Below are 23,584 nucleotides of genomic sequence, written 5' to 3'. Positions count from 1 at the left end.
CTAATACACAGAAACTGAAAGTCAAGCACTTGGATCTAGGCTGAATTGAATTGTCTTGACCTTGTAAACATTTCCATAGGAGGTAGAACATAGATATTTGACTTTTTGTCAAATAACGGATAGTAAACAATCATTCTGAGATCCTAATAAATTAAAGATATTGCAAAAGCATTAAATACACTTTTTCTCTTCTTTAGAATCCAAAGATGAACAATTATACATAGATTTTCAATAAATTAAAAAGTGAAACACTAACTATTCATTGTTGAAATCTTTACAACTTCTTATCTCCACTGGTTTCATTCACTAATGTTTGAAACTATGACTAGGAATGAGATCTGATTTTAACGTCTTTGTATGTGCAAGGCCAACTCTGAAAATCGTTTCTCCTACTGTGGAGGTCCATGGTACCAGTGGCTTGGAAAACAATGTCCAACCACTATGTGTTCCATTTCCTTTACTCTCATGGTTCTTAGTCAATATGATATTAGAGAATTTGAAAGTTTCAACCCTGCCCGATATTGTTGGCTTAAGTGCCTCCGGCTGCTGTTCCCATAAACACTGTGTTGATGGGTGGTAAGGAGGACACCATTTCTCTGTTGTTTGCTCCATGGGAATCCAGAGTGTCTTGCACTGGATACTGATTAGAAGTTCCATACATACATTGGGATGAGGAGGAAGAAATTGGGGTTTGCAAGCTGGAAGCTGGAAGGGAAAATACAATAAGAAATTGCTAAGTCATTGGCACATTCTTTTCTCTGCAAGCACCATTCACTTTTGGCCTCTGCATTTATGTTTGCACATCGCACATATACCTACTTTTTTATATTTTTATAACTGTACATACATATTATTTTTATTTCAAAAATACTTCTGATTTTAAACCATATCCAATTCTGCCCTTAAATCTTCCTAAACACCCACCTCTTTTAAACTTGAGTAGATATGGCTTTTCAAAACAGTTATATTTTCCATTTCATCTTGGAAAATGTTGCTTTTTTCCTACATATTTCACAGAGGAAACTCAGTGTCATCTTAAGCCCTGCAACAGCATATATCACTGGTCTATGTCCTCTTCCCCTAGAATTGTAAATTGGAGTAGAACTACCATCTTCTCTTGCCTGAACAGACCCAGCAGTTCCTCATTGTACCAGAACTCTCACCTTTGTCTCTTCTTTTTTTCAGAATGCAAATGGAATGATCTTGCTGAAGTATCAAGCAATTATTTTCTCTTTTGTCAAGTACTATAGTGTCTTGGCATTATGTTGAAGAAAATCTCAAGCTTCTTGCTCTGGTTCATAAAACCCTACATGAACCAATCCCTGATCTTTGTAAATTTATCTTGCTTCTCTCAATCCACATTCACTTTCTGTCCACTGAAAATTCCAAACCCATTCTCCTTTCAGACTCTATAACTGCTGTTTCTCTTCTAGAACCCCACTATCAAATCATGCTAATACTTCCTTGTTTACTCAGCTTTCAATTCAAATATTTCTGCCTTGAGATTCCCTTTCCAACCATCTTCCCTGACCATCTGTCATTTTACTTCATTTTAATCCTCTCTAGAAAACATGAAATTATCATCCTAATGCATTTATTAATATATTTGTTGCCTTATTCTTCCCATTCTAGAGTGAAAACTTCCTCTAGGCAGGAATTATGGCTTGATTACATAGTTATTCCAAAAACATCAGAGTGCGCTGTCTGTATTTCCCTTGTGCATGATTGCTGTCTTCTCACTGCTGAAGTGACAAGTTCATGGTCGCCAAAGACCAGTCTTTATAAATAATGGAATCTATCTCTAGTGGGTCCCAATGCCTTTGTACTACTTACTCTATTCTCCCTTTGCAATCTGTTAGCCAGCTCTGACAATCGACGCTTTGAATTCATCCAGCTCCCCAACCTATGCTCCATCAAAGCCTCCATTATCTCCATGAGTAAATAGAACTAATAGTAACATGGTACATTTTAGCCTCATGGTGAGGAAACTTCCTGAAGTGGAATTTTCTGCTTCATTAGACTAACCTAGAAGTGATGACTATTTGCAGAAAGCAGGGGATGAGCTGCTAGACTGCTTGGGGACATTTGTGATGGTCACAGGAAGGGAAGAAGTACTTCCTATTGAATTATTGAAAAAGTACACTGAGTGAGGAGAGATGTAATTTATTTCATTTTCCCTTATGCTCCAGTTAGGTGTCAATGGCCTTTACTTATGCTAGTCTAAAATCAATTCCATTGAAGATTTTTAATGTCTCATATAAACATGAACACTCTGCCCAGATAGTCAATGAATGTATGCTTGCTCTGTTGTACTTTATTAATTTTAGAAACTAAATTTATGCTTAGATTTAGCCTCAAAACCGTTACAGACTGTGTGCTGGCACTCTACCACTTGAGCCATACTTCCACATCTGGCTTTTTGCTAGGGATGAGAGAGTCTCATGGATTTGTCTTCTTCAGGATTGTTTCTAACCTCAATATTCATAGCTCAGCCTCCTGAGTAGTTACCATTACAGGTGTCAGCCACTAGTGGTCAATTCTTTTTCTCTTCTCCTCTCCTCTGTCCTCACCTCACCTCTCCTCTCCTCTCCTCTCTTCTTCCCTCCTCTCCTCTCCCCTCCTCTCCTCTCCCCTCTCCTCTCTCCCCTCCCCTCCTCTCCCTTCACCTCCCCTCTCCTCTCCCCTTTTCTTTTCTTCTCTCCTTTCCTTCCATTTTTCCTATTCTTTTCCTCTTCCCTTCTTTTCTCTTCTTTTTGCATGTATTCTTGGTACATATATCCATACATGTATTAGACAAGTGATATACCACTGACATATATCTCCAGTCTTAAATTTACTTTTTACTCCTTCTTTCTCTAACTGATTCACTGAGTTCTAGCACTGTGCAAAATGCTAATGATGTATTTAATATTATATTTTTTCATGGAAAGAGGCTCAGGAATAGTAACATGGCTGGAAAAAAAGCTAAGAGACTTCATGACATGCTGACTGATTTACTCAGTTTTACTTAAGTTATAAAACAATGAAAATATAGCATCCTTTTCTAAAGAGTTATTGCATCACATTTTAACCACATGTTTGAGAAAATGCTAGTGACCTCTATTACAAGATACCTTTTTTTTTAAACTTGCAGTGATTTGGCATGGAAATCATTGGTTCCAAAAACACCTCTTAGAACTGTCAGCGGGCCAACAATGATCAGCAGAAAATGACATCATTACTCTCTTCATAATATTTACTGTCATTAGATTGCACATGACAGAATATATAATATTTTTGCATTCATAATAAATGCCAGCCATTCTTTTTAAAAATTATAATAGAACAGCGAGTTGCACATCAATAATTTATAGAATGAGACACCAAAACTGCTTCTACCTGAATATACAATTATTAACACAAAGTGCAATGTCAGGTGCAAAGTGATAAATTTGTTATGGGATTATGCGTGCCTAGTGCACCTCAACGTCCTCCCCTCGAGTTAGGCTGTGTATCTGAGGTTCACTAGTTTTTTACATGTTTACATGACCCACCAAAACAACTTACCAACTACTGGAGTCCGACATGCAGCTGGAGAAGGTGTGTCTGCATAAAATGAACTGGTCTGCTTTCTACCGCTGTCATCTAAAATGTCAAGTGGATCGTGGATGTCACTGTACGGAGGCAGTGAGCGAACGCTACTGATGACTGAAACATGCTGGTTTACCATAGACCCAAGCCTATGAGCCTCTTGGTAGTTGATATTACTTCCATAGTATCCTGGAACACAAGGGGTTAAGAATTTACCGTTAGATTATTACAAGAAACATTCTGGGGTGGAAAAAATGCAATGTGATTATGTACAGTTCTGAAAATAAGCCCTTAAATATTATATCAGTATCTACCTTGAATCGAGGGTTGAATTTGTGCTTATATACAGATGTGGTTTACAGTACTATTTGTGAGTCTTCAAGGGGAATGGTCATACTATGAATTTTGAAACATAGGCTATACATGTGCCATAGTTTTAAGTTAATAAAACCTACCCATAAAGAAAGGAAAGCACTCCCAGCTTTTCATATTTTATTGCTTTTTATATTATTTTTATTTATAAATTTATGCACATGAGAGAAGGATTGGCCTGCACTTACTAGAAAAATCTTCAGAATTGTTACATAGAAGTCTACCTCATTAGCTAAACTCCAGTTCTTTTGAGGCCCCTTACCATTAAGTTTTCCCTCGCAGTCCTGGAGCTTAAACTCTGGGGTGCCTGGGTGTTGTCCCTTAGCTTCTTTTTAAAAAATATTTTATTTTATTTTATTGTAGGGGTGATTATAGAGGGGTTACCGTTATATCAGTAAGGTAATGAGTACATTTCTTGTTGAACATTGTTACCCACTCCCTTGTTTTCTCCCATTTTCCTTTCCCCCCAACACTTCTTCCACCCAATTTGTAAAGTTCAACCTGAGCTTCTTTTGCTAAAGTCTGCCTTCCACCACTTTAAGCCACAGCTCTACTTCCAGCTTTTTCTGTGATCAAATGAAGATAAGAGTCACACAGACTTTCCTGCCTAGGCTGGCTTCAAACTACAATCCTCACATTTCAGCCTTCTGAGGAGCTAGGATTACAGGCATGAGCCACCAGCACTGGACAAGTTCAACTTTTTATTTACCTAACAGGGGAAATGTTTCCACTTTCTTGAAGAAATATACTCAAATGATAGTGTCTTCTTTCAAAAGAAGACTTTGGGCCTACTAAGGTATTGTTTGACATAAAGAAAATTGCTTGACATAAGTTTTTTTTTATTGTGTGTTACATTTAGAAGAGAAACTAGAATAAAGAACCAGAATTAAGGACTCTGCTTCTATATGGCAAAATTAGCTTCAAATATCTAAATATCTGTGATCTCTCTACATCTTACATGGGTGATGTATTTCTAAGGGGATGTAGAACTTGATGTCTGATGTTGCTCTATTACCTTCTCAAAAGCCAGAAAATAAAAGGTTTTGAATTTTTATACCATTTGGTGAATTCGAAGGCACTGTTGATCCCTGGCAGCTGGCAGTCCCTGCGTTGCTCAGGAAGTTGAAGCCTCCTGTATTTAAAAACTGCATGGTATGTGACTCTTGGGCATGTGAGGATTGTCCATAGCTGGAAGGTGGCCGAGAATTATAGGGAGATCCAGCACAACTGCCACCGAAGAAGTCTCTGGAAAGCTGCTGTTCTGTCCAGGCCATGCATCTCCCATGCTCTGAGCGATGTGGATAGAGTCCTGACGAGGGATGGGGCTGTGCCCTAAACACAGTCTGATAGTTAGGGCTAGCGGCATAAAAGTCATGGTTGGCTTGCGGGAAGGTAGGATAACCGGGGTCTGGGTATGTTGAGCAGTGTGATGGGACTGTCAGTACAGGGCCCACACTGGGGTGTCTCCCTGCCATTGGCCCTTGGTTAATGACACTTCCACGGCTTGCGGTGGCTGGAGAAATAGGTGGTGTCATCAGATGACCAGCACTCTGTGAAAGCTCCATTTGGCCTGGAAAAAAAATTATAGTGTGTTCACTAGATAGTCTAGTATAATAAATGGGCTTGGATCTTTAAAAAAAAAACACATTTAACAGGTTTACAAATGCATCTTTTTCTCAGTTTAGTTCATTCTTACCCTCCAGAAGTAATGGCAATAGAGAACAATAAGAATCACAATATATCACAGTACTGAAGACTTAGTATTTATGAGAGCCGAGAATATTCTCAACAGCTTTAGCTTCTACACATATGTAAATAGCAGGACTCAGACCTGGGGAGAGCAAGAGGTTCTGCTTTTCACATTTCTCTCTGACAAATAAACGACCTGAATGTAAAACGGGTTGATCTTAGAGTAAGAGAAAAGTGCACTTGTATCAAAGTGGCCATAACTTCAAAGCAAAGCAGTTCATTTGAAAGAGCACACCAACACTGACAAACAGACGCTTCGTGTGTGCCACCAATTCCCTGGGCCTCCAACTTTCCCTTGGTGTAATTAAACCAAAGAATCTTAAGGCCTTTCCAGGTTTAAAATTCTGTGTGACCAAGGAATTGATGTATATGAAAGACTTTAAAAACAGACACAAGAAAATGAACTGATTTCCAATCATCTCTGGTAGTTAGTTGAAGTCACTAAACATTCATGTTGGCACAAAAGAGGACTGTAGACCAAACTGGGAAGCGACTGTAATGATGACTTTAAAACATAACTTTAAGTTCTATCTACTTTTTCATGGAGAAGAAATCTCATCAAAAGCCAAAAAAACAAACAAGCAGTTGTATTTTTGATCTTCAAAAATGTCTTAAAGGCCGGGCGCCCATGGCTCACGCCTGTAATCCTAGCTACTCAGGAGGCTGAGATCTGAGGATCACAGTTCAAAGCCAGCCCAGGCAGGAAACTCCATGAGACTCTTAACTCCAATTTAAAAACCACTAGAAAACCAGAAGTGGCGCTCTGGCTCAAGTGGTAGAGCACTCGCCTTGAGCTGAAGAGCTGAGGGACAGTGCCCAGGTCCAGAGTTCAAGCCCCACAACTGACCAAAAAAAAATGTCTTAAAGATTTTAGGTATATTTGACATAGTTTTTTTTTCTTTCACAAAATAAAAAAAGAACTATTTATGACCTTTCTTATCCCTTTTGAGACATGGTCTTGCTATGTAGTCCAGATTGGTCAAAAGCTCACGACATACATGAGGCCAGACTCAAACCTGTGATCCTCCTGCCTCCATCCTCTGAGTACTAAATTTATAGGAATGCACCGTGTGACCAATTCATCCCTTTGATATAACTTATATAGAGGGTATGAATATAAATGTGAATGGTAATTGCTGGAAATTGCAAGTACATTATAAATCTTTAATAGCTAACATCTTATAATTTTTTTAAATGAAATGCTGCATTTCAGTCAATCAAGATGATCCTTTTCCTTTAACTTTTAGGATCCCTGGAGGTTAAGAATATTAAAGAAAGCAGATGAGTTGGTGTCTCCGTGGTTGTCTTTGCTACTTCTAGCACACCTGTGAGAGGCATGTTGTTTGTGCTTTCAGCAGGGAATGGGTGAAGAGCAGGGGGCAAGCCTCCGGGCTGGCTGGATGACAGGGCAAGGTAAGAGGTCTCCACATGGCTTTCGTTCTTCACAGCATCACTGGACGCCGAGCTGCCTTTATTACGGTTTGCCAGGAAGCAGGAACTTGGGGAAGCGGTGAAGGCAGCTTTACTTGCATCTGGAAAGATTTTTAGAGTAAGAAAGCTGAGATTCCCCCCCTATATTCCTAACTGGTAAGCCCAAATGAAATGTTTTATGGTTTGCTAATGAATCTGAAAATAGCTAAGCACTTAATTTTCCCAGGAAACAAAGATAGTCAACCTTTGTTCTGGACAATGATGCGGGGTTTTATTAACGGTGTATTGGTAGATGTTGGTGTATTTTAAGAGATATTAAATAACCTTCTCTGGAATAAAGTCTTTAAAAATGCAAGTTTTCTCATCCCAAACAGATGCGTACCCTTTCAGTGCTAAACTCCTGTAGAGCTTATTTTTATACCATTAGTAGTATCTCACATGTGTTATATTATAGTTAAATTTTGTATTATAATCAATTTCCAATTTCACTTAAGTCCTTAGAAATCAAGACTATAGACCTTCTAAACTAGAGTTTTCAGTAAATAACTAATTTATATATGCATGGGAGAAAATAGTGATCCATTAGTGTTTGGATATGATGTTAGAAACACAGTGTTCAAAAGAAAAAATATATATCTGAGATTATTAGAAACCCACTTAACTTGAGCACCACAAATTCTGGAATTTAGGCTTAATCAAAGAAATAGAAGTAGCTATTTTTAAGTTACCTGAATTCTTCATATACTTGTCCAATAAATTCTGTAACTCCTGTTCTTTGTCATTATTAAACTGAGTTTCCATGGCCAGAAGAATATATTCATCAAGAAGCATTCGGATCAAGTGGAAAGAACCTTATTTATGGATGAAGAAATTAAAGAGGATATGTAGGTGAGAGAGGACAAAGAGGTGAGAGAGAAAGAGAGAGAGAGAGCAGTCAACTTATCTTTGTGACCATCTCACCACACTTTACAAGGAGCAACTGGACTAAACAAATACTTGTTGGACTTTAAATGACCTGCTAAGACCAACATGCTTAACTTCAGTCTCTAATCTTTCTGTGTACCACCTGCCCAGCTCACCCATGTGTACTGTCTTGTGAGCTCTTTGACCACTAATTACATCAAAGGAAAAAAAACGGATGAAAGTGAGACGTGCTTTATGCTTTTAAGAGGGCACACACTGCCAAGTGATAAGCGTCAGCCTGGACAGAATGAGCTCTACTCGGCTCTATTGCTGTTGACTTTGCACTAAATAAGTAGACAATGGCCAACATGGTGTACAATTTTATCTAGTAAGGTGTCTCTCCAGCTGGAAACAAAATATACTTTGACTTGAAACAAAACCCAAAAGAATACTTCCATGTGAAAAACATACTGAAAAATCTGAAATGTTCTTTTAATTATTTGATTTCCAAGAAAGTCTCTCTTTTTAATCCCTTTATAATAAAGTCTGACTTTGATGCTGTTTTTTAAGAAAGTTAAAACATCAGTAAGTATATACACATAGACATACACACATATATATCCAAACATTTTGCTTATCTATCAGTGAAAGTTTACTGATTTAATTTAGCATTAAATAAAACAAATTAGTTATAATCTATCTCATAATGTGAAGCCTTCTTGAAAGGCAACTATGAAATGCAGTTAACATCATAATTTAACACTACAGTTGTTACAAAGGAATCTCAGAAATTTTAAGGCAAAGAGACTACTGAATTTTTGAAAAATATATTTTGACCTCACTTATTTTGTAAGTTCTAGAGGTCAATAAAGATAGTTCAGAAACTCCAGAGTATGTTTTCTAAGTGGTTACTTGATTCCCCAGAGTAGAGCTAAGAGGTGTCAAGAAAAGTTTCAAATACTTGCTGTACAGCAAGAAATGATGCCACTGGGGCTAAGGTCTTAATTATTGTTTATGCGGTTGTTCGTTTGACACCGAAAATATGCCAGCCAAAGGCTAATGTAAAATAATGACTACTACTCTTGAAATGTTCACAGAGTGCAAAGCCAGAGGGTTCTGTTGACAACATCTACGCAACCCTTCTTCTGTGAGCAGACAAGCTTGGATAAAGCCACAGCAGGAGCAAGCAATGGCAGGACTTAATCCCACATGTAGCCGGACTCCCAAACCCTGGTATATAACTATCATTTCTACTAAGCTGGGATTAAGATATGGTTCGAGAAGTTGAGGGTTTAAAAAATGATAAGAGCTGTGCCTAGAGGAGGAGTAAATCATGAAAGATTCTTATAAAGCATGTAGGATACCAAAACTTGATGCATTGTTCAAGGTGAGATTGTGCATCACTCGAGCCCCAAAAAAGCTCCATTTTAGTAGGAAGTCTTGAGCCCTCTTCTTTAACGATCTCCCATTTTGTTTGCTGGTCTAAAAGTAAAGGAACAAAATGAAACTATAAAACCTGTCACTTTTATTACCACATGCATCCTATGTTAGATCAAGAGGCAGACAAGCTGTCTGACAGAGGGACAGATGGCATGGCATGGTACTTATGATATCAACTAAAATGATCTGTCCGGAGACTTTAATTTTAGCCTATCTTCGTTTTTATTTTAAGAGTAGTAAGCCTTTCTTCTATATGGCTTTGTCTCCTAAGAGAATTAGACAACCAGAATAAATTATTTGCAGCCAATTTTTAGCCTTAAAGGTTTTGATAGACCTTTAAAAAAACAGGAGGTCATGTGTGAAGTATGAGTTATACATTTCTGTGAATGATTAATATACTTGTCAGGTCCTGAGTGACAATCTTGTTTTTCTTTCCAAAGAAAAAAATGTCCCCAGCCTAGGAATAGTTTACTTGATGTGGAATGACTCACACCAAGGAGTAATAAAATATGTGTTCTCATTGCCTTGGTTCATAAAGAATGACATGAAGGGCAATTGAAAGAATTGAAGAAACCAAAATTTTAAAAACCTACAGAGCTCTTAGAATTAGAACTGCCAATGCAGAAAATCATTTTTTTTTTCTGTCAGTTTTTTTGAAAAGTTGCTTGTTAAGCAAGGGACAGATTTTGCTCCCATTTCTGAAATTTGTCTTCCACTAATGATGTTTGTCATGTGTAACTTCACTGGCTGACAGAGCGGGGCAAGCATCACATAGCATTTGGCTAAGACAGGAGAAACAGAATAAAATCCACTCCCAGTACTCTCACATCTGGCGTATTCCTGATTTTGTCTTATTTGTGGAGTTCAAATGCTTTTTCCTAAGCATCTTGACACATAACCTATCACCTTTCCCCACCAGTCAAGCAGTAACTGTACTTGAGTATTTTTATAAAGCATTTTCTAAATCTGTCACAAAAAAATACCTTTATAACCCTCTGTTCTACCACAGTATCCAGCCATTCAATAAAAGCCTCCACCGTGGCATTCTTCTTAAGCAGATCCTTTAGCTCTTGGAACACAGTGATAGAGTCGTCTTAAATACCAAAACAAGAAGAGAAAAAAGACAGAATATTGCATCTACTTTTATCCCAAAGAAAAACCTACAACTGAATCATTGATTAAAAAAAAGAAATAAAAGACTAAGTTAAACCTTATTAAAGCAATTAATGTCAGGTTCTAAAAACAGTAACCCAAAATGCTTAGTATTCTAGTCTTCAAAATTTTGATCTTGAAATATAGACATAACACACACAAACACACACACACACACACACACACACACACACACACACACACACGCACACACACACATGCATATTCTAAAGGCACATACATTAATTTAAACTAATAATCATTTTTAATCCAGTGGTTTCATCACTTGGAATAGATTCCTTGAAAGATAATGAAAAAAATGAATCAAATTAAGATTGTTGATTTCTTGCTTTCTGAAAGACCTTTTAGCTTTAGCAAATTAAATTCTGCATGGCAGAATCAAGCCATTTGCATGAGGCTCTTCTATCATCAAATTCAAAGGAAGAGTATAAGGTTAGTACTTCATTATGAGTCAGAGGTTCATTGAATCTCAAAGGGTAATGACATTTTATGTTAAGAAACAAAATATGGGGCTGGTGTTAGACTAGACAGCCGCCCACTGTGCTATATTCTGTAGGAGCTTGCAGTTTTTGTCTTTTCTGAGAGAAACGGATGAAATTATCCTCTGGGAACCAAGTCTTGTATAACCATGCAGAGTAAAATCTGTTAAATAACTCAAATACATGTGGTATCTCCACTTTGGCTATTATTGTGTTTGGATATCATTTTGATCATGCATCATAACTATGTGATGACACTGCAGATATGTAGCAAAGAACTGGAAAAATACTCTCAAACTCAAAGCCATTTTGATTCTTTCTAGTTATTTGTATTAAAATGCTGTTACTTTTCTCAAAATTTTCCGCAGTTTTCAGATTTCCCATGATGAGTAAGCACAGCTCTTTCAAAATAGAGGGAACAAATTTAAAAATATATATATTCCATAGAAAGTGTTTTTCAGACAGATGTGATTTTGTACCCAGAGGACATTTGGAGATATTTGAAGATACTGGTGGTCAAAACTGGGGGAATGGTAGCTGAGTGCCATTAGTTCATGCCTGTACTTGTTCGGTAGTTCATGTAACTAATTAGAAGGCTGAGATCAAGAGGGTTGCAAACGAATGCCAGCCCAGCCAGAAAAATCAAGGAAACTCCAGCTTAAAGGAATAAACTAATCATAGTGGCATGCACCTTTTATCCTAGGTATGACAGGAATTACAAAATAGGTGAATTGTGGTCCAGGCTCAAGTCTTTTGGCCAAAAAAAAAAAAAGTGGACTCTTATCTTAGAAATAACCAGTGCAAAAGATATCTAGAGGCCTGGATCAGTGGAAAACTTCCTGCTTACCAAATGTAAAGACCTGAGTTCAAACATCACTACTGCTTTAAAAAAAAATCCTAAGAGGGGGTACGTTGTGTGTATCATTCTGCTGAGCATGTATAACCTATAGCACATGTCTTCATGAGGCAGAGTTAAAGCTTATGCTGTCAATAGTGCCAAAGTTGAGAAGTCTTGTCCTTCATAAAGAAAACAAACTTACGTTCACTGTAGAGATCAGATTCCGTGTCTGTGCTGCCTGAAATGGTAAGGAGGGCCTGAGACCCAATGCTATTCAAGTCAACCTTTTCAATATCAGATACCATGGAATTCACAACATGTTGGTCAAAGAGAGCTGGCCTGGCAATCTACACAGAGAACATAAAAAGGCATTAATTATCTATCGTATGGAAGTTTCTGCTTGAAGAAAAATAATTCCTTGAATAAAAAGAATCATTGATATTTTTTATTTTAAAATTCATTGAGACTCATGAACCTCACCTGTACTAATAATTTAAAATTTCATTTTCAAATTTAGAAATTAAAGTAATTGTTTCATCCATAGTCACAACATAGCTTATATTTCAAATTTTAGGGACTAAACACCTTTATAGAAACAATCATGTAGGGTGATAGAAGTATATTGAATACTAATTGTGGGCTGGGAAGTTGGCTCAGTGGTAGAGTGCTTGCCTTGCATGCCTGAGGCCCTGGGTTCGATTCCTCAGCACCACATAAGCAAAAAGAAAAAAGCCGGAAGTGGTGCTGTGGCTTAAGTGGTAGAGTGCTAGCCTTGAGCTGAAGAGCTGAGGGACAGCACTCAGGCCCAGAGTTCAGGCCCCACGACTGGACCCCCCCAAAAAAATACTAATTGTATTTGTAATGTAAGGATTTTGTTATTCTTCCCTGTTTGAGTCAGATTAGTAGCAGTTTAATATGTTGTCCACATTTAATTTGTACAAATGACTCACAAGGTAAATGTTAATTTCAGATTGCTTTGTTACCTTTCAAGATAATTTTAAATCACAGAAAAGTTGCAAAGGTAAGGCAGAGAATTTCGGTATACTCTCCATTCAGCTTCTTATCATGTTCTATAAGTGTTGCATTTTTCCCAAATCAAAAAATGAACATTTGGACAGTACAGTGCAGTAGTACTAACTAAACTGTAACCATAATGCAACTTTCACTCCTTTAACAATTCTGTTTCAGTTCTAACATTGACTTTAGAAGTACACACTGTATTTTTGTGTCTAGTTGGCTCCCCTCAATCTGTAAGAAACCCTTAGCCTTTCTCACAGGAGAAGATTTATCTTAAGTCTGTCGCTTCATGCTTGGATTGGGTGACTCAAATACTCTCAGCAGACCCACATACCTGAGCAAGATGTAAGAAAGATGTTTGTCGCTTCAGAGAAGATACAAATCTTCTCACAATTGGTATTTTCTTGTCAGTTAGGGCTTCAGGCAAGTTTTCCAAAGATGAAACAACCCATTGCTCCCAGTTTTTGGCAAAATTTCTTATGTCTGCTAATAAACTACCAAAAAAAAAAAAACATCCAACGCTTTATGTGTTAAATGTACATTGCTCAAAAACTGCATTGAATAAACATATTTTAATAGTGATATACTATTTTTAGTCTCTCCTCCCAAAAGCATGAATTTGAAGTTAGATAGATTCAGAGTAGAGCTGAATTTGTTATGTAGTATGAGGGCCATTTGTCATCTTACTCAAAATATTTCATTCTGGGTTGGGAATGTGGCTTAGTGGTAGATTGCTTGCCTAGCATGCATGACAGTACCCATAAACAGAAAAAAGCCGCAAAGTGGCACTTTGGCTGAAGTGATAGAATGCTAGCCTTCAGCACAGAGAGACTCAAGGACAGTGCCCAGGCCCTGAGTTCAAGCTCCAGGACTGGCAAAAAAAAATCATTCCCTCAAGCTCAAGTTTTCTCACCTGCTAAACAGGAATAAAAATAGTGTTTGGTTATAGGGTTCTTATAAAAATGATGCAAAATAATTTAAGAAAATGCCTAGGTTAAAGCCTGGCCTAAAGGGAGGGATCAATAAATATTCTTTATTATTAAGTCACTATTCAACCATTTTATACAATAATATATTTCTAGGAAAATATAAGTGCAGGGTTACTATTGCAAATCTTGGCTTGCTAAGAGATATGACACTTGGGTAAAAACAGTCTATTTATTTACTATTTTGGCAGCATATTTTTATAATCCAAATATAATTTTGTGACATTAATCATCAAAAGCATAATAATTACAGGCCCAGTGTAAAAATTTATAAATGTTGGCTATGTATATGAGAATATAATCTTCACATATGTCAGTAAAACAACTCTAAGTATATTTGCGGTGGTACATATATTAAGGAGCAGTAAAATGATAAAGGAAAAGAGGCAGAGTTTGAGCATTAAAATCTAGGCTCTACTTCATATTAATTAGCTTACTCATGGAGAAGGTTCTCCATTTAGAATAAGATGACAAGTGGAAGTAGAAAGAAGAACGCAGGGAGGAGATAAATGTGCTTAAAATTCATTATATGCAAATACCATAATGAAACAGGCAGCCCTCAGATTAAAGGGATATCAAGTTTTACTCTACCCCCTTTTAAGAACTGAGGTTCAGATACAAATATTGAGGCACACGTCTTCAAGGTGATACGGAGACCAGAGTAGCAAAGTCTGTTTTACTTGTCACCCTCATACAGGGGCCATGCTAATCTTTGTATAGTTCTAATTTTAGTCTATGAGCTACCAGAACTAGAACTAGTAGCAGCAAATATACTAAGCCAGAACTAGAAAAATATTCTTTTTTTTTTCTTATGTGGTGCTAAGGAATGGAACCCAGGGCCTCAGGCATGCAAGGCAAGCACTCTACCTCTGAGCCACCTTCCCAGGCCCTAGAAAAGTATTCCTTTTTTGGGGGGGGGTCTGGTTGTGGGGCCTGAACTCTGGGCCTGGGCGCTGTCCCTCAGTTCTTCAGCTCAAGGCTAGCGCTCTACCACTTGAGCCACAGCACCACTTCCGGTTTTTTTCTTTTTGCTTATGTGGTGCTGAGGAATTGAATCCAGGGCCTCAGGCATGCAAGGCAAGCGCTCTACCACTGAGCCACCTTCCCAGCCCTAGAAAAGTATTCTTTTTTAAAATTATTATTGTGAAAATACTGTACAGAGGGGTTACAATTACATGGGCAAGATAATGAGTACATTTCTTATCAAGCATTGTTGCCTCCTCCTTTGTTTCCCCTTCCCATCCCATCCTTCCCCTGCCCCCCCCCACCTAACCCTGCCCTCCCCCCCCACACCAAAGTTTTACAGTTCGTTTTTGACATAACGACTTATACATCTCATTGTTGCAATGGGTCCACCTGTATCCCTATTTAAACGATTTTTTTTCTCTTCCCCTCCACAAATTATACCGACATCAAATACAGTGAAAGCAGGGGTTATACTGTGGGGGAGGGACATACAAAGCAACAATAGAAAAGTATTCTTGATAAGTGAATAAATCACTACCTGATGTTTCCCTTTAGTATAATGTATAAGGAGAAAGTGTTGTGTTTATGAGAACCAATACTGAGGGGGGTGTTATCATTAAGTAGTTGTACAAAGGAGTTGCCATTTAATAAGCAGTTAATGAATACAAGGCATCTTGATCATCAGTGTCACCCCTTTCAACATTCTCACTCATCCCTCCCCTACCTGCCCTTTCTGTCACTCTCGCTGAACTTACCTTTCAGGCATTTCTTGCATTGTAGCAGGAATGAGTATGTCTGTAAGAACCTTAATCACAGCAATGGTTAGTGATATATTTATAGCAAGACACAGTATATGTCAATTACCTTTTCTTCTTAGCTTCCTATTGAATAATATCAATCTTTTCTGAAAGCTATCGTTTTTCTCTAAAATGACAGGATTTATGTGCTGGTTGCACATGAGACAATGAAACAAAAGAGAGTATTGTTCAGGTACCTAATGTTAATTACCAGCAGACTGGCTTTTGTAATCATGTACAGTTTTATTAACTAGCAGCCATTCTCTAGGTGTGAGATGATCTCACAGAAGTTCATTTTATACTGCTGTGTTTACAATGCTCTCTGTCTTTGGGTTTACCATGAGAAAAAGAAACTGAATTTATCTTAAGAGAGTTATATTTGGGAATTTGTGTTGGACTCAAAAGAACAGAGCAGAAATACATTTTAAAGGAATTTCTCAATTACATTCCTAACAGATTTGCTTTGCTTTGATGGTGATGTGTGTTCATGAGCTCCAGGTCTTCACTGCACTGACTTTTTGTTTTTTTTACAAATAACTTTATATGAGGACATGCTGACGTACTATTTCAGATTTATTGGGTTGTTTTTAATTGTTATTATAAGGGTGATGAACAGAGGGGTTACAGTTAAATAAGTCAGGTGAAGAGTACATTTCTATTTGGACAATGTCACCCCTTCCCTTACTCTCTCAGTTTTTGTCTCTCATCTCCAATCATTCCTTTTCAACACAGTGTCTAGTGAGAACCACTGCTGCATTTTTTTCACCCTTTGTCCCTCCATTTCTGTGCCCCTTTACCTACATGAACTAACGAAAAAAGAAAAAGAAAAGAAAGAAAAGAAAAGCAAAAACAAAAACAAAGAAAATATCCTCTTGTTTCCATTTTCTGGATTTCATTGCAGTGACTATTGCCTTCTTGGATCTTGTTGCTGTGCAGCTTGGCTTACGTATTTTCCCTCCTATTATATGTTTGACTGAAAGGCCAAACAGCTCAACTTCACTCTGAGTATCTTTGTGGGACTTCATAAGACATTTGTGGAATATTACTTGGTTAAGAACCACAGTTGAACAATAATGCATGGAAGCTGATCTTTCAAGATTTTCAAGGCATTCATCCTACAAGGTGCCTAATTCTGCTTTTCTTTAAAGCACTAAGGACATGAAATGAACTTGATGTTTTTTCATCTGAAAACACCTTAGAAAGTTAATATAAATTAATGAAGTGGTCATACATTAGCAAACATGGGTAAAGTATGGGTAAAACACATTTAGAATCACTCTTGGCTATAAATAGAGACCAAGTTTGTTTTACTTAATGCAAATTTCTATTAAAATTGAAAGTTTTTGTTACAGACAAAAATAATCTATCAACTACATGCATTAGTAAGAATGTGCTATGATGATTCTTGTTTTCTGGTCAGAAAGTGAATCTCAAGTCAGAATTAAATTTCTGATAAATGTATTGCAAGAGTTTAGATCGAATTCTATTTAAAGAAATAAATGCTTTGTGTTTAAGTTGTCCCAAAGAGCTTACCTTATAAAGAATTGAATCACAAACACAGAAAATGTCAATGATGACAGGATTTTCAAGCAAGGGAAGAAGATGATCAGGCATCCCTTGCCAAAAATGCAATAAAAAATGCTGGATCTAGTTAAAGAGGAGAACGAACAAATGTTAAGATTTTTCTGTCAGATGAACTCATTATGAGCAGGACATAAAAGCATGTATAATCTAGTCAAGACAGTATTCTTTGTCATCCTTACCTCTTCAAAGTTTCCACTAATTGCATTGTCCAGGATACACTGGCAGTGAGTTTTATACATCATTATGAGGGTATCAACCTATTTCAAGGAAGAAAAAGCTTAATCAAAGCATCTTTTAATACTGCCTTCATTTGTTCATTTACCATACACCTTTAAGCTCCTCAGATATTGTGTCAATTCTGTGAAGTCAAAAATAAAGGCAAAACTCCATTTCAAGGATTTTACTACTGCTTGTAAAGGGAGAAAGGCAAATATTTTGAGGATTGCAGTATGGTACAACAACAATGGGGAAAAGGTAGCTCTGCCAGGACCCATGGCCCAAGCAATACCTTGATTCTTTGTATTAGGAAAACGAACAGAAGACAGTAAACTATATTATTTTCCCCATTGGAACAGTGTAGTATAGTGATTTCAAGTTTTAAGTCTGAAATCAGCTGACCTGGAGTGCCCAGCTCCACTGAATACCTGACCACATCTGACCACAAAAGTTGCCTTGTCTCTGAGCCCTTACCTTTTAAGTAGTAATAATATAATACTCATACTAATAACATATTACTTGTGCTAAAAAGAAGTCAATAAAGATGAACTATACCTGCCACACAGTAAAACAACCTGACTAAATATTATTTAGAATGGACAAAGGTAGCAAATAGCATATCTACGAATAGTTGCAAACACTAAATGTTCATTATGAATGGATAGTCTCTCTTGCCAAGTTACTCTGGATATTTGGATTACACAGTTTTAAAATTTGTAAACAGCTTGGCTGGGGGGATATGGAGTGTTTTAGGATGCGTGAAATCCTGGGTTTGATCCTCGGTATCACAATTTTAAAATATTTGTAAAGACACATCTGTAATCCCAGCTACTTGATAGGGGGAGACTGGGAGGTGCATGGTTTGAAGCCAATCCAGGCAAAAGTTTTCTTAGATCCTCCCCAACCCCCCACCTCAATAAATAAGCTGGGCATCCTGGTTACATCTCTTCTATTTTTCTCCTGTGAGGCCTAGGTAGAAGGATCACAGGTTATATTAGCCCTGAACTGAAAAAAATAGCTAGATCATAAAATAGATAGGGAAATGGCTCAAATTGTACAGGTCTTACCTCATGAACAGAAGGTTATATGTTCAAGAACCCCACTACTACCAAAAATAAGGAAATAGATTGTTGAAAGGAATGACACGGATCAAGATGCATTGTATCTATAAACTGTTTTGTTAATGGCAACTCTTTTTTACAACTATTTAATAATTTTTTAAAAAAGAGAGCAGAAGAAAGGGAGAAAGTATATGCAGAATAAAGAACATTAGATATAAAAAAGAGATGAGGTATGGGCAAAAAAGAGAAAAGTTATGAACATATTCTAAATTTTGCAATGGATTAGAACCAGGTATTATTCTAACAACTCAACACTACTGAAACTAGAATCTTCATTTTGTATTTTGGAAATGTCTCTATCCATTAGGATGATCTACATAAGAATGCATAATATTATTAATATTGGTAATACTAAAGTTTCAATACTAGAAATGAGAGGTGGGCCTTTTAGTTACCCAGATATGAATCTTGTCTCTCTCATCTGCCACTCATTTCCATGTGACATTTGGGCATTCACATTCATGAGGTTGTTTACATGATATAGCAGCAACTCTATAACAGAGTTGGTATGAGGCCTCCATGAATGAATAGATAAAGAGATGATTCCAACGATCTGTAGTACATGTTAAGAAATCAGTGGACATTAGCTACTTTGAGTCAGGGAGGTAGGGTGGCTGGCCTATGCTAACACTTTGCATTCCACCCCTTGTTCCTGCAGTGGAACCTCACAGCTGAATAAAGATTAAATGCAAATTACCAGTCTCCTTCCAAAGAAGGAGCCTTTAGACTCCTGCTGCCTTGTGGCAGGATGTGTTACTATCAGTCAATAGAACTACACTATACTTTCCTATTTTAAATTTTCACCAAGGCATATTTTTAAAACAAGGACAAGATAACATGAAAGATGGAAGGGAAGACATAACAATGCCAAACATTCTTCCAAATACTCTAAAAAGCAGATGCTGGTGGCTCATGCCTGTAATCCTAGCCACTCAAGAGGCTGAGATTTAAGCATCACAGTTGGAAGCCAGCCAGGCTCTGAGTTTAAGCCTTAGGACCAGCACAGGAAAGAAAGAAGGAAAGAAAGAAATAAGGAAGGAGAGAGAGAGAGAGAGAGAGAGAGAGAGAGAGAGAGAGAGAGAGAGAGAGAGAGAAAGGAAGGAAGGAAGGAAGGAAGGAAGGAAGGAAGGAAAGAAGGAAGGAAGGAAAGAAGGAAGGAGGGAGGGAGGGAGGGAGGGAGGGAGGGAGGGAGAGAGGAAGAGAAAGAAAGAGAGAAAGAGAAAGAGAAAGAAAGAAAAGGAGGGAGGGAGGGAGAGAGAGATGGAAGGAAGAAGGAGGAAGAAGAAATCTATTGATAGTACTAACTACTATTAGTACTTTCTGTGTTTATTTAATAATATTTTTCAGGTTTTTTTGTTGTAGTGTTCTTGCATTCTTTATAAACATGATTTCATTCAACTTTTTGAAAATCCATATCACGTTATAGAGTGTGGGCCAGGGACAGGACTCAGTCCATGATAGGCAACAAAAAATGGGGTCCAGTTGGTAAATACTTTGAGTAACCTATGACGATTCAGAAGCAAGGCGGAGCTCAAGCTGATAGGTTTCTCACTGAGAAGTCAGTCTCTACCCTCTCTTTGTTCTTGAAAAAGGAGTTTCAAAGATTTAGCTTCAGCTCCACCCTCTTTTTAGGAAGAACAGATAATGTGGGAAACTTGGTGACTGACAAGGGAGGGTAAAAGACTATACTGTCCTTAAGAGGAGAAGAAGAATGTCTGTCCTTGGTGCTCCTGAGGACACACACAGGAATGAGCCCAGAGGGCATAGGTCATGCGAATGAGAAATGATCCAGCCCTGCAAAGCTGACAAGGAAGGAATTCCTTGAAGGTCAGCCTAGAAGCTGAAATCAACTATCACCTCTCTATTTTTCTTTGTCACTTGTCCTCCACCTCCTCCTCTCTGTCTGACTCACCTGGTATATTTACCTGGTAAACTTCTTCATGACATGTTCGCATGCAAGCAATCCTCACCACCAAAGCAACCCAACGATACCCTCCCTCGAAGAACTGCCATCCCACTGATTTCTGCTGCTTCCCCTACAAATGGCTGCATGCTAACATTTGCTAGCAATTCTTCAATAGAAGCCAGAATATTATGCATTCTATCTACAAAGAAAAATATGAGGTAATCTTGAGACACATGATTAGAGAAGGAAGTGAGTGTCCCTTTGGAGACTCACCTGGATTCAATATCTGAGAATTATCTTCAATTACTGATAAAGTAACTGATCATAGCAACTGACAACATGTCTGTCTGCGAATACATACAATATCTTAACAGATATAGTATGTCTGTTATCAAAATGAACTCTTCAAGTTACTCTGCATCTCCTACCTAAAAGTAGAGTTTAAGTTTAAAAAAATGTGTTAATTTTAAGATCTGTTTCTAAAAAACAAACCCATTGCTAAAGCAATATAGTTGAAAATTAGCTAATAATATTTCTCTATGTTTATACCTTGAGAATTTGAATGAGTAAGGCTGGAGTGGTGGCTCAAATAATAGATGACCAGCCAGGAATGAAAAAGTGGAGCAATTGCATGACGCCCTGAGGTCAAGTTCCAATACTGGCATACACACACACACACACATACACACACACACACACACACACACACACACACACACACACACACACACACACACACACACACACCTGAGTTTGAATAAACTCAATGTTTTTAGAAAGATGTTTTTTTTCTTCAATGCTAGCCAAATTATCTTTAGATAAAAGAAACATAGAAGTTATAAGCTCTGATTTAACAGGATGGCTTACTTTTAAAATAGCCAATAGGACCTCAACAAATAACTCTAGGAAGTATGTAACTAAGAGGGGACCTACTGCATTGCATAACCATTAAAAACTCATACCAGGGTTTATCTGTGAGTCTGAATATAATGAAAACAATTCTTTCTTAACTTTTAAAAGACTCCACATAGAGCTCCCCTATGACCCAACAATCCCACTTTTGGACATTTACCCAAATGATCACAAACAAGACCATACTAAAGCTACCAGCACAGTTATGTTTATTGCAGCATTATTTACCATAACTAAGATATGGAACCAATCCAGATGCCCCTCAGTAGATGAATGGATCAAGAAACTGTGGTATATATACACAATGGAATTCTATACCTCCAACAGAAAGAATGGCCTTGCCCCATTTGTTAGGAAATGGAAAGACTTGGGAAAAATTATATTAAGTGAAGTAAGCCAGGCCCAAAGAAACATAGGTCTCATGGTTTCCCTTATTTACAATTACTAGTATATGTCTGAGTCAAGCAGAAACTGTCAGATAAGTTGACGTTAGGTGAAATGAACCCCAAGATAAGGACTTAAATTGTTTTTCTTTCTTGCTATTGTTTCTAACATATTTATGAAATGATTTCTTTGTTGCTTTGTATGTCTCTCCCCCTGCTTTCACTGTATTTGATGTTGGTATAATTTGGGGAGGGGAAGGGAAAAAACAAATTATTTAAATAGGGATACAGGTTGACCCATTGTAACAATGAGATGTACAAGACGTTATGTCGAAAAACGAACTTTACAACTTTGGTGGGGGGTGGGTTGGGGGGATGGGAGGGCAGGGATGGGAAGAAAAGGGAAACAAAGGAGGAGACAACAATGCTTGATAAGAAATGTACTCATTACCTTGCTCATGTAATTGTAACCCCTCTGTACGGTATTTTCACAATAAAAAAATTAATAATAATAATAATAAAGAACTGCAAATGTAGACTAGCACTGCATTGTAGAATGTGTGTGTGTGTGTGTGTGTGTGTGTGTGTGTGTGTGTGTGTGTGTGTGTGTGTGTGTGTGTGTGTATGTGTGAACTCAGTGTCCGGGTGCTGTCTCTCAGCTTTTCTGCTTTAAAACTGGTACGCTACCACTTGAGCCACAGCTCCACTTCCAGCTTTTTTAGTGCTTAATTGGAGAGAAAGGTCTCACAGAATTTCCTTCTCAGGCCGATTTTGAACTCTGATCCTCAGATCTCAGCCTCCTGAAGACCTAGGATTGCAGTCATGAGTCACTGGCACCTGACCAGAATTTTAACATTTAAAGGAGTCTTCTTGTATAGTCTTGGCATTCTCTGAGTATCTCCTGCTCAGTGTTAGAAGCAGAGTCTGTCCCAGAGAGATGCTTAATGACTATTTCCTGAAGTACAATGGCGCTACCTATAAACTAATTTCATTTTATCAATTAAAAAAACTGTACACAATAGACATATTCTAGCTTTTTCTTCCTTACTATAGGGTCAAGTTAAAAATATAATCTATAGCATTTTAAGGTTTATTTCACTACCTTCTGATTACAAGCTATCATAGAGATGGTAAATAATTAATTGAAAAGTGTTTAATCAATGTTAGTAAACATTTGTCTCTCCTATAAATCAGTCATTTCTGTTTGATTATGCAGGTTTCTGACTGCTTCCTCCAAGTGCTATGAGCTTCCCAGCAAATGGAGATATGGAACTCACATATCAGAAAATCAATAGAGAAATATCTTTAATTGATACCTTGTCCTTAGAAATGCATCCTTGGTACACAAGGTGTTGAGCACTGGGGAATTCTGGAAGAAGTGTTCCTGTTTTTGAGCTCAGTGAATATTTACGAGTGAAACCACCCTGTAATTTATAAAATAAAAAGAAATAAATCAATAAGTGGATATAAAACACAACTGTAATAAGATAGAACCCCAAAAATGTTATTCTTCATTCTTACAATTTGAAGGACTTGGACCATTCAAAGGACTTGGGCAACTTGTAATAGCACAAACTAAATATGTCAGTCAAATTAGTTCTAAACCACAAGCAATTTATTATAAGAATATTTTCCTATCACACCAAATATTTGTCAGTTTCTAAAGCATTTTGAGCTTAAACTTAAATTAAATTAGCTAAATAGCATAAGTTTAGGGATATCTATTTAGGAGTTTTATTAA

General features: G+C 37.4%; 1 protein-coding gene and 1 pseudogene across 1 annotated transcript in view; both read right to left on the bottom strand.

Moving 5' to 3' along the window:
* Window positions 1–489: 489 nt before the first annotated feature.
* Window positions 490–23,584, bottom strand: part of Rfx6 (regulatory factor X6) — a 37,181-nt gene continuing 14,086 nt past the window's right edge. The window contains exons 3-15 of the mRNA XM_070015300.1: window positions 23,160–23,267; window positions 17,485–17,562; window positions 17,255–17,368; window positions 15,680–15,729; window positions 13,307–13,466; window positions 12,158–12,302; window positions 10,449–10,558; window positions 9,390–9,507; window positions 7,851–7,973; window positions 7,017–7,223; window positions 5,000–5,512; window positions 3,547–3,759; window positions 490–705 (exon numbers count right to left, since the gene is read on the bottom strand). Of these exons, the coding sequence (XP_069871401.1) occupies window positions 530–705; window positions 3,547–3,759; window positions 5,000–5,512; window positions 7,017–7,223; window positions 7,851–7,973; window positions 9,390–9,507; window positions 10,449–10,558; window positions 12,158–12,302; window positions 13,307–13,466; window positions 15,680–15,729; window positions 17,255–17,368; window positions 17,485–17,547 (1,992 nt within the window). The 5' untranslated portion in view covers window positions 17,548–17,562; window positions 23,160–23,267 and the 3' untranslated portion in view covers window positions 490–529. The remainder of the gene's footprint in view (window positions 706–3,546; window positions 3,760–4,999; window positions 5,513–7,016; window positions 7,224–7,850; window positions 7,974–9,389; window positions 9,508–10,448; window positions 10,559–12,157; window positions 12,303–13,306; window positions 13,467–15,679; window positions 15,730–17,254; window positions 17,369–17,484; window positions 17,563–23,159; window positions 23,268–23,584) is intronic.
* On the bottom strand, window positions 14,611–14,710 carry LOC138822572 (U6 spliceosomal RNA; annotated as a pseudogene).

The sequence above is a fragment of the Dipodomys merriami genome, unplaced genomic scaffold (assembly GCF_024711535.1).
Source record: "Dipodomys merriami isolate MVZ:Mamm:240054 unplaced genomic scaffold, mDipMer1.0.p SCAF_112, whole genome shotgun sequence".
Classification (NCBI taxonomy): domain Eukaryota; kingdom Metazoa; phylum Chordata; class Mammalia; order Rodentia; family Heteromyidae; genus Dipodomys; species Dipodomys merriami.
The sequence above is the reverse complement of the archived record's forward strand: the minus strand, read 5'-3'. Positions and strand labels throughout refer to the sequence as shown.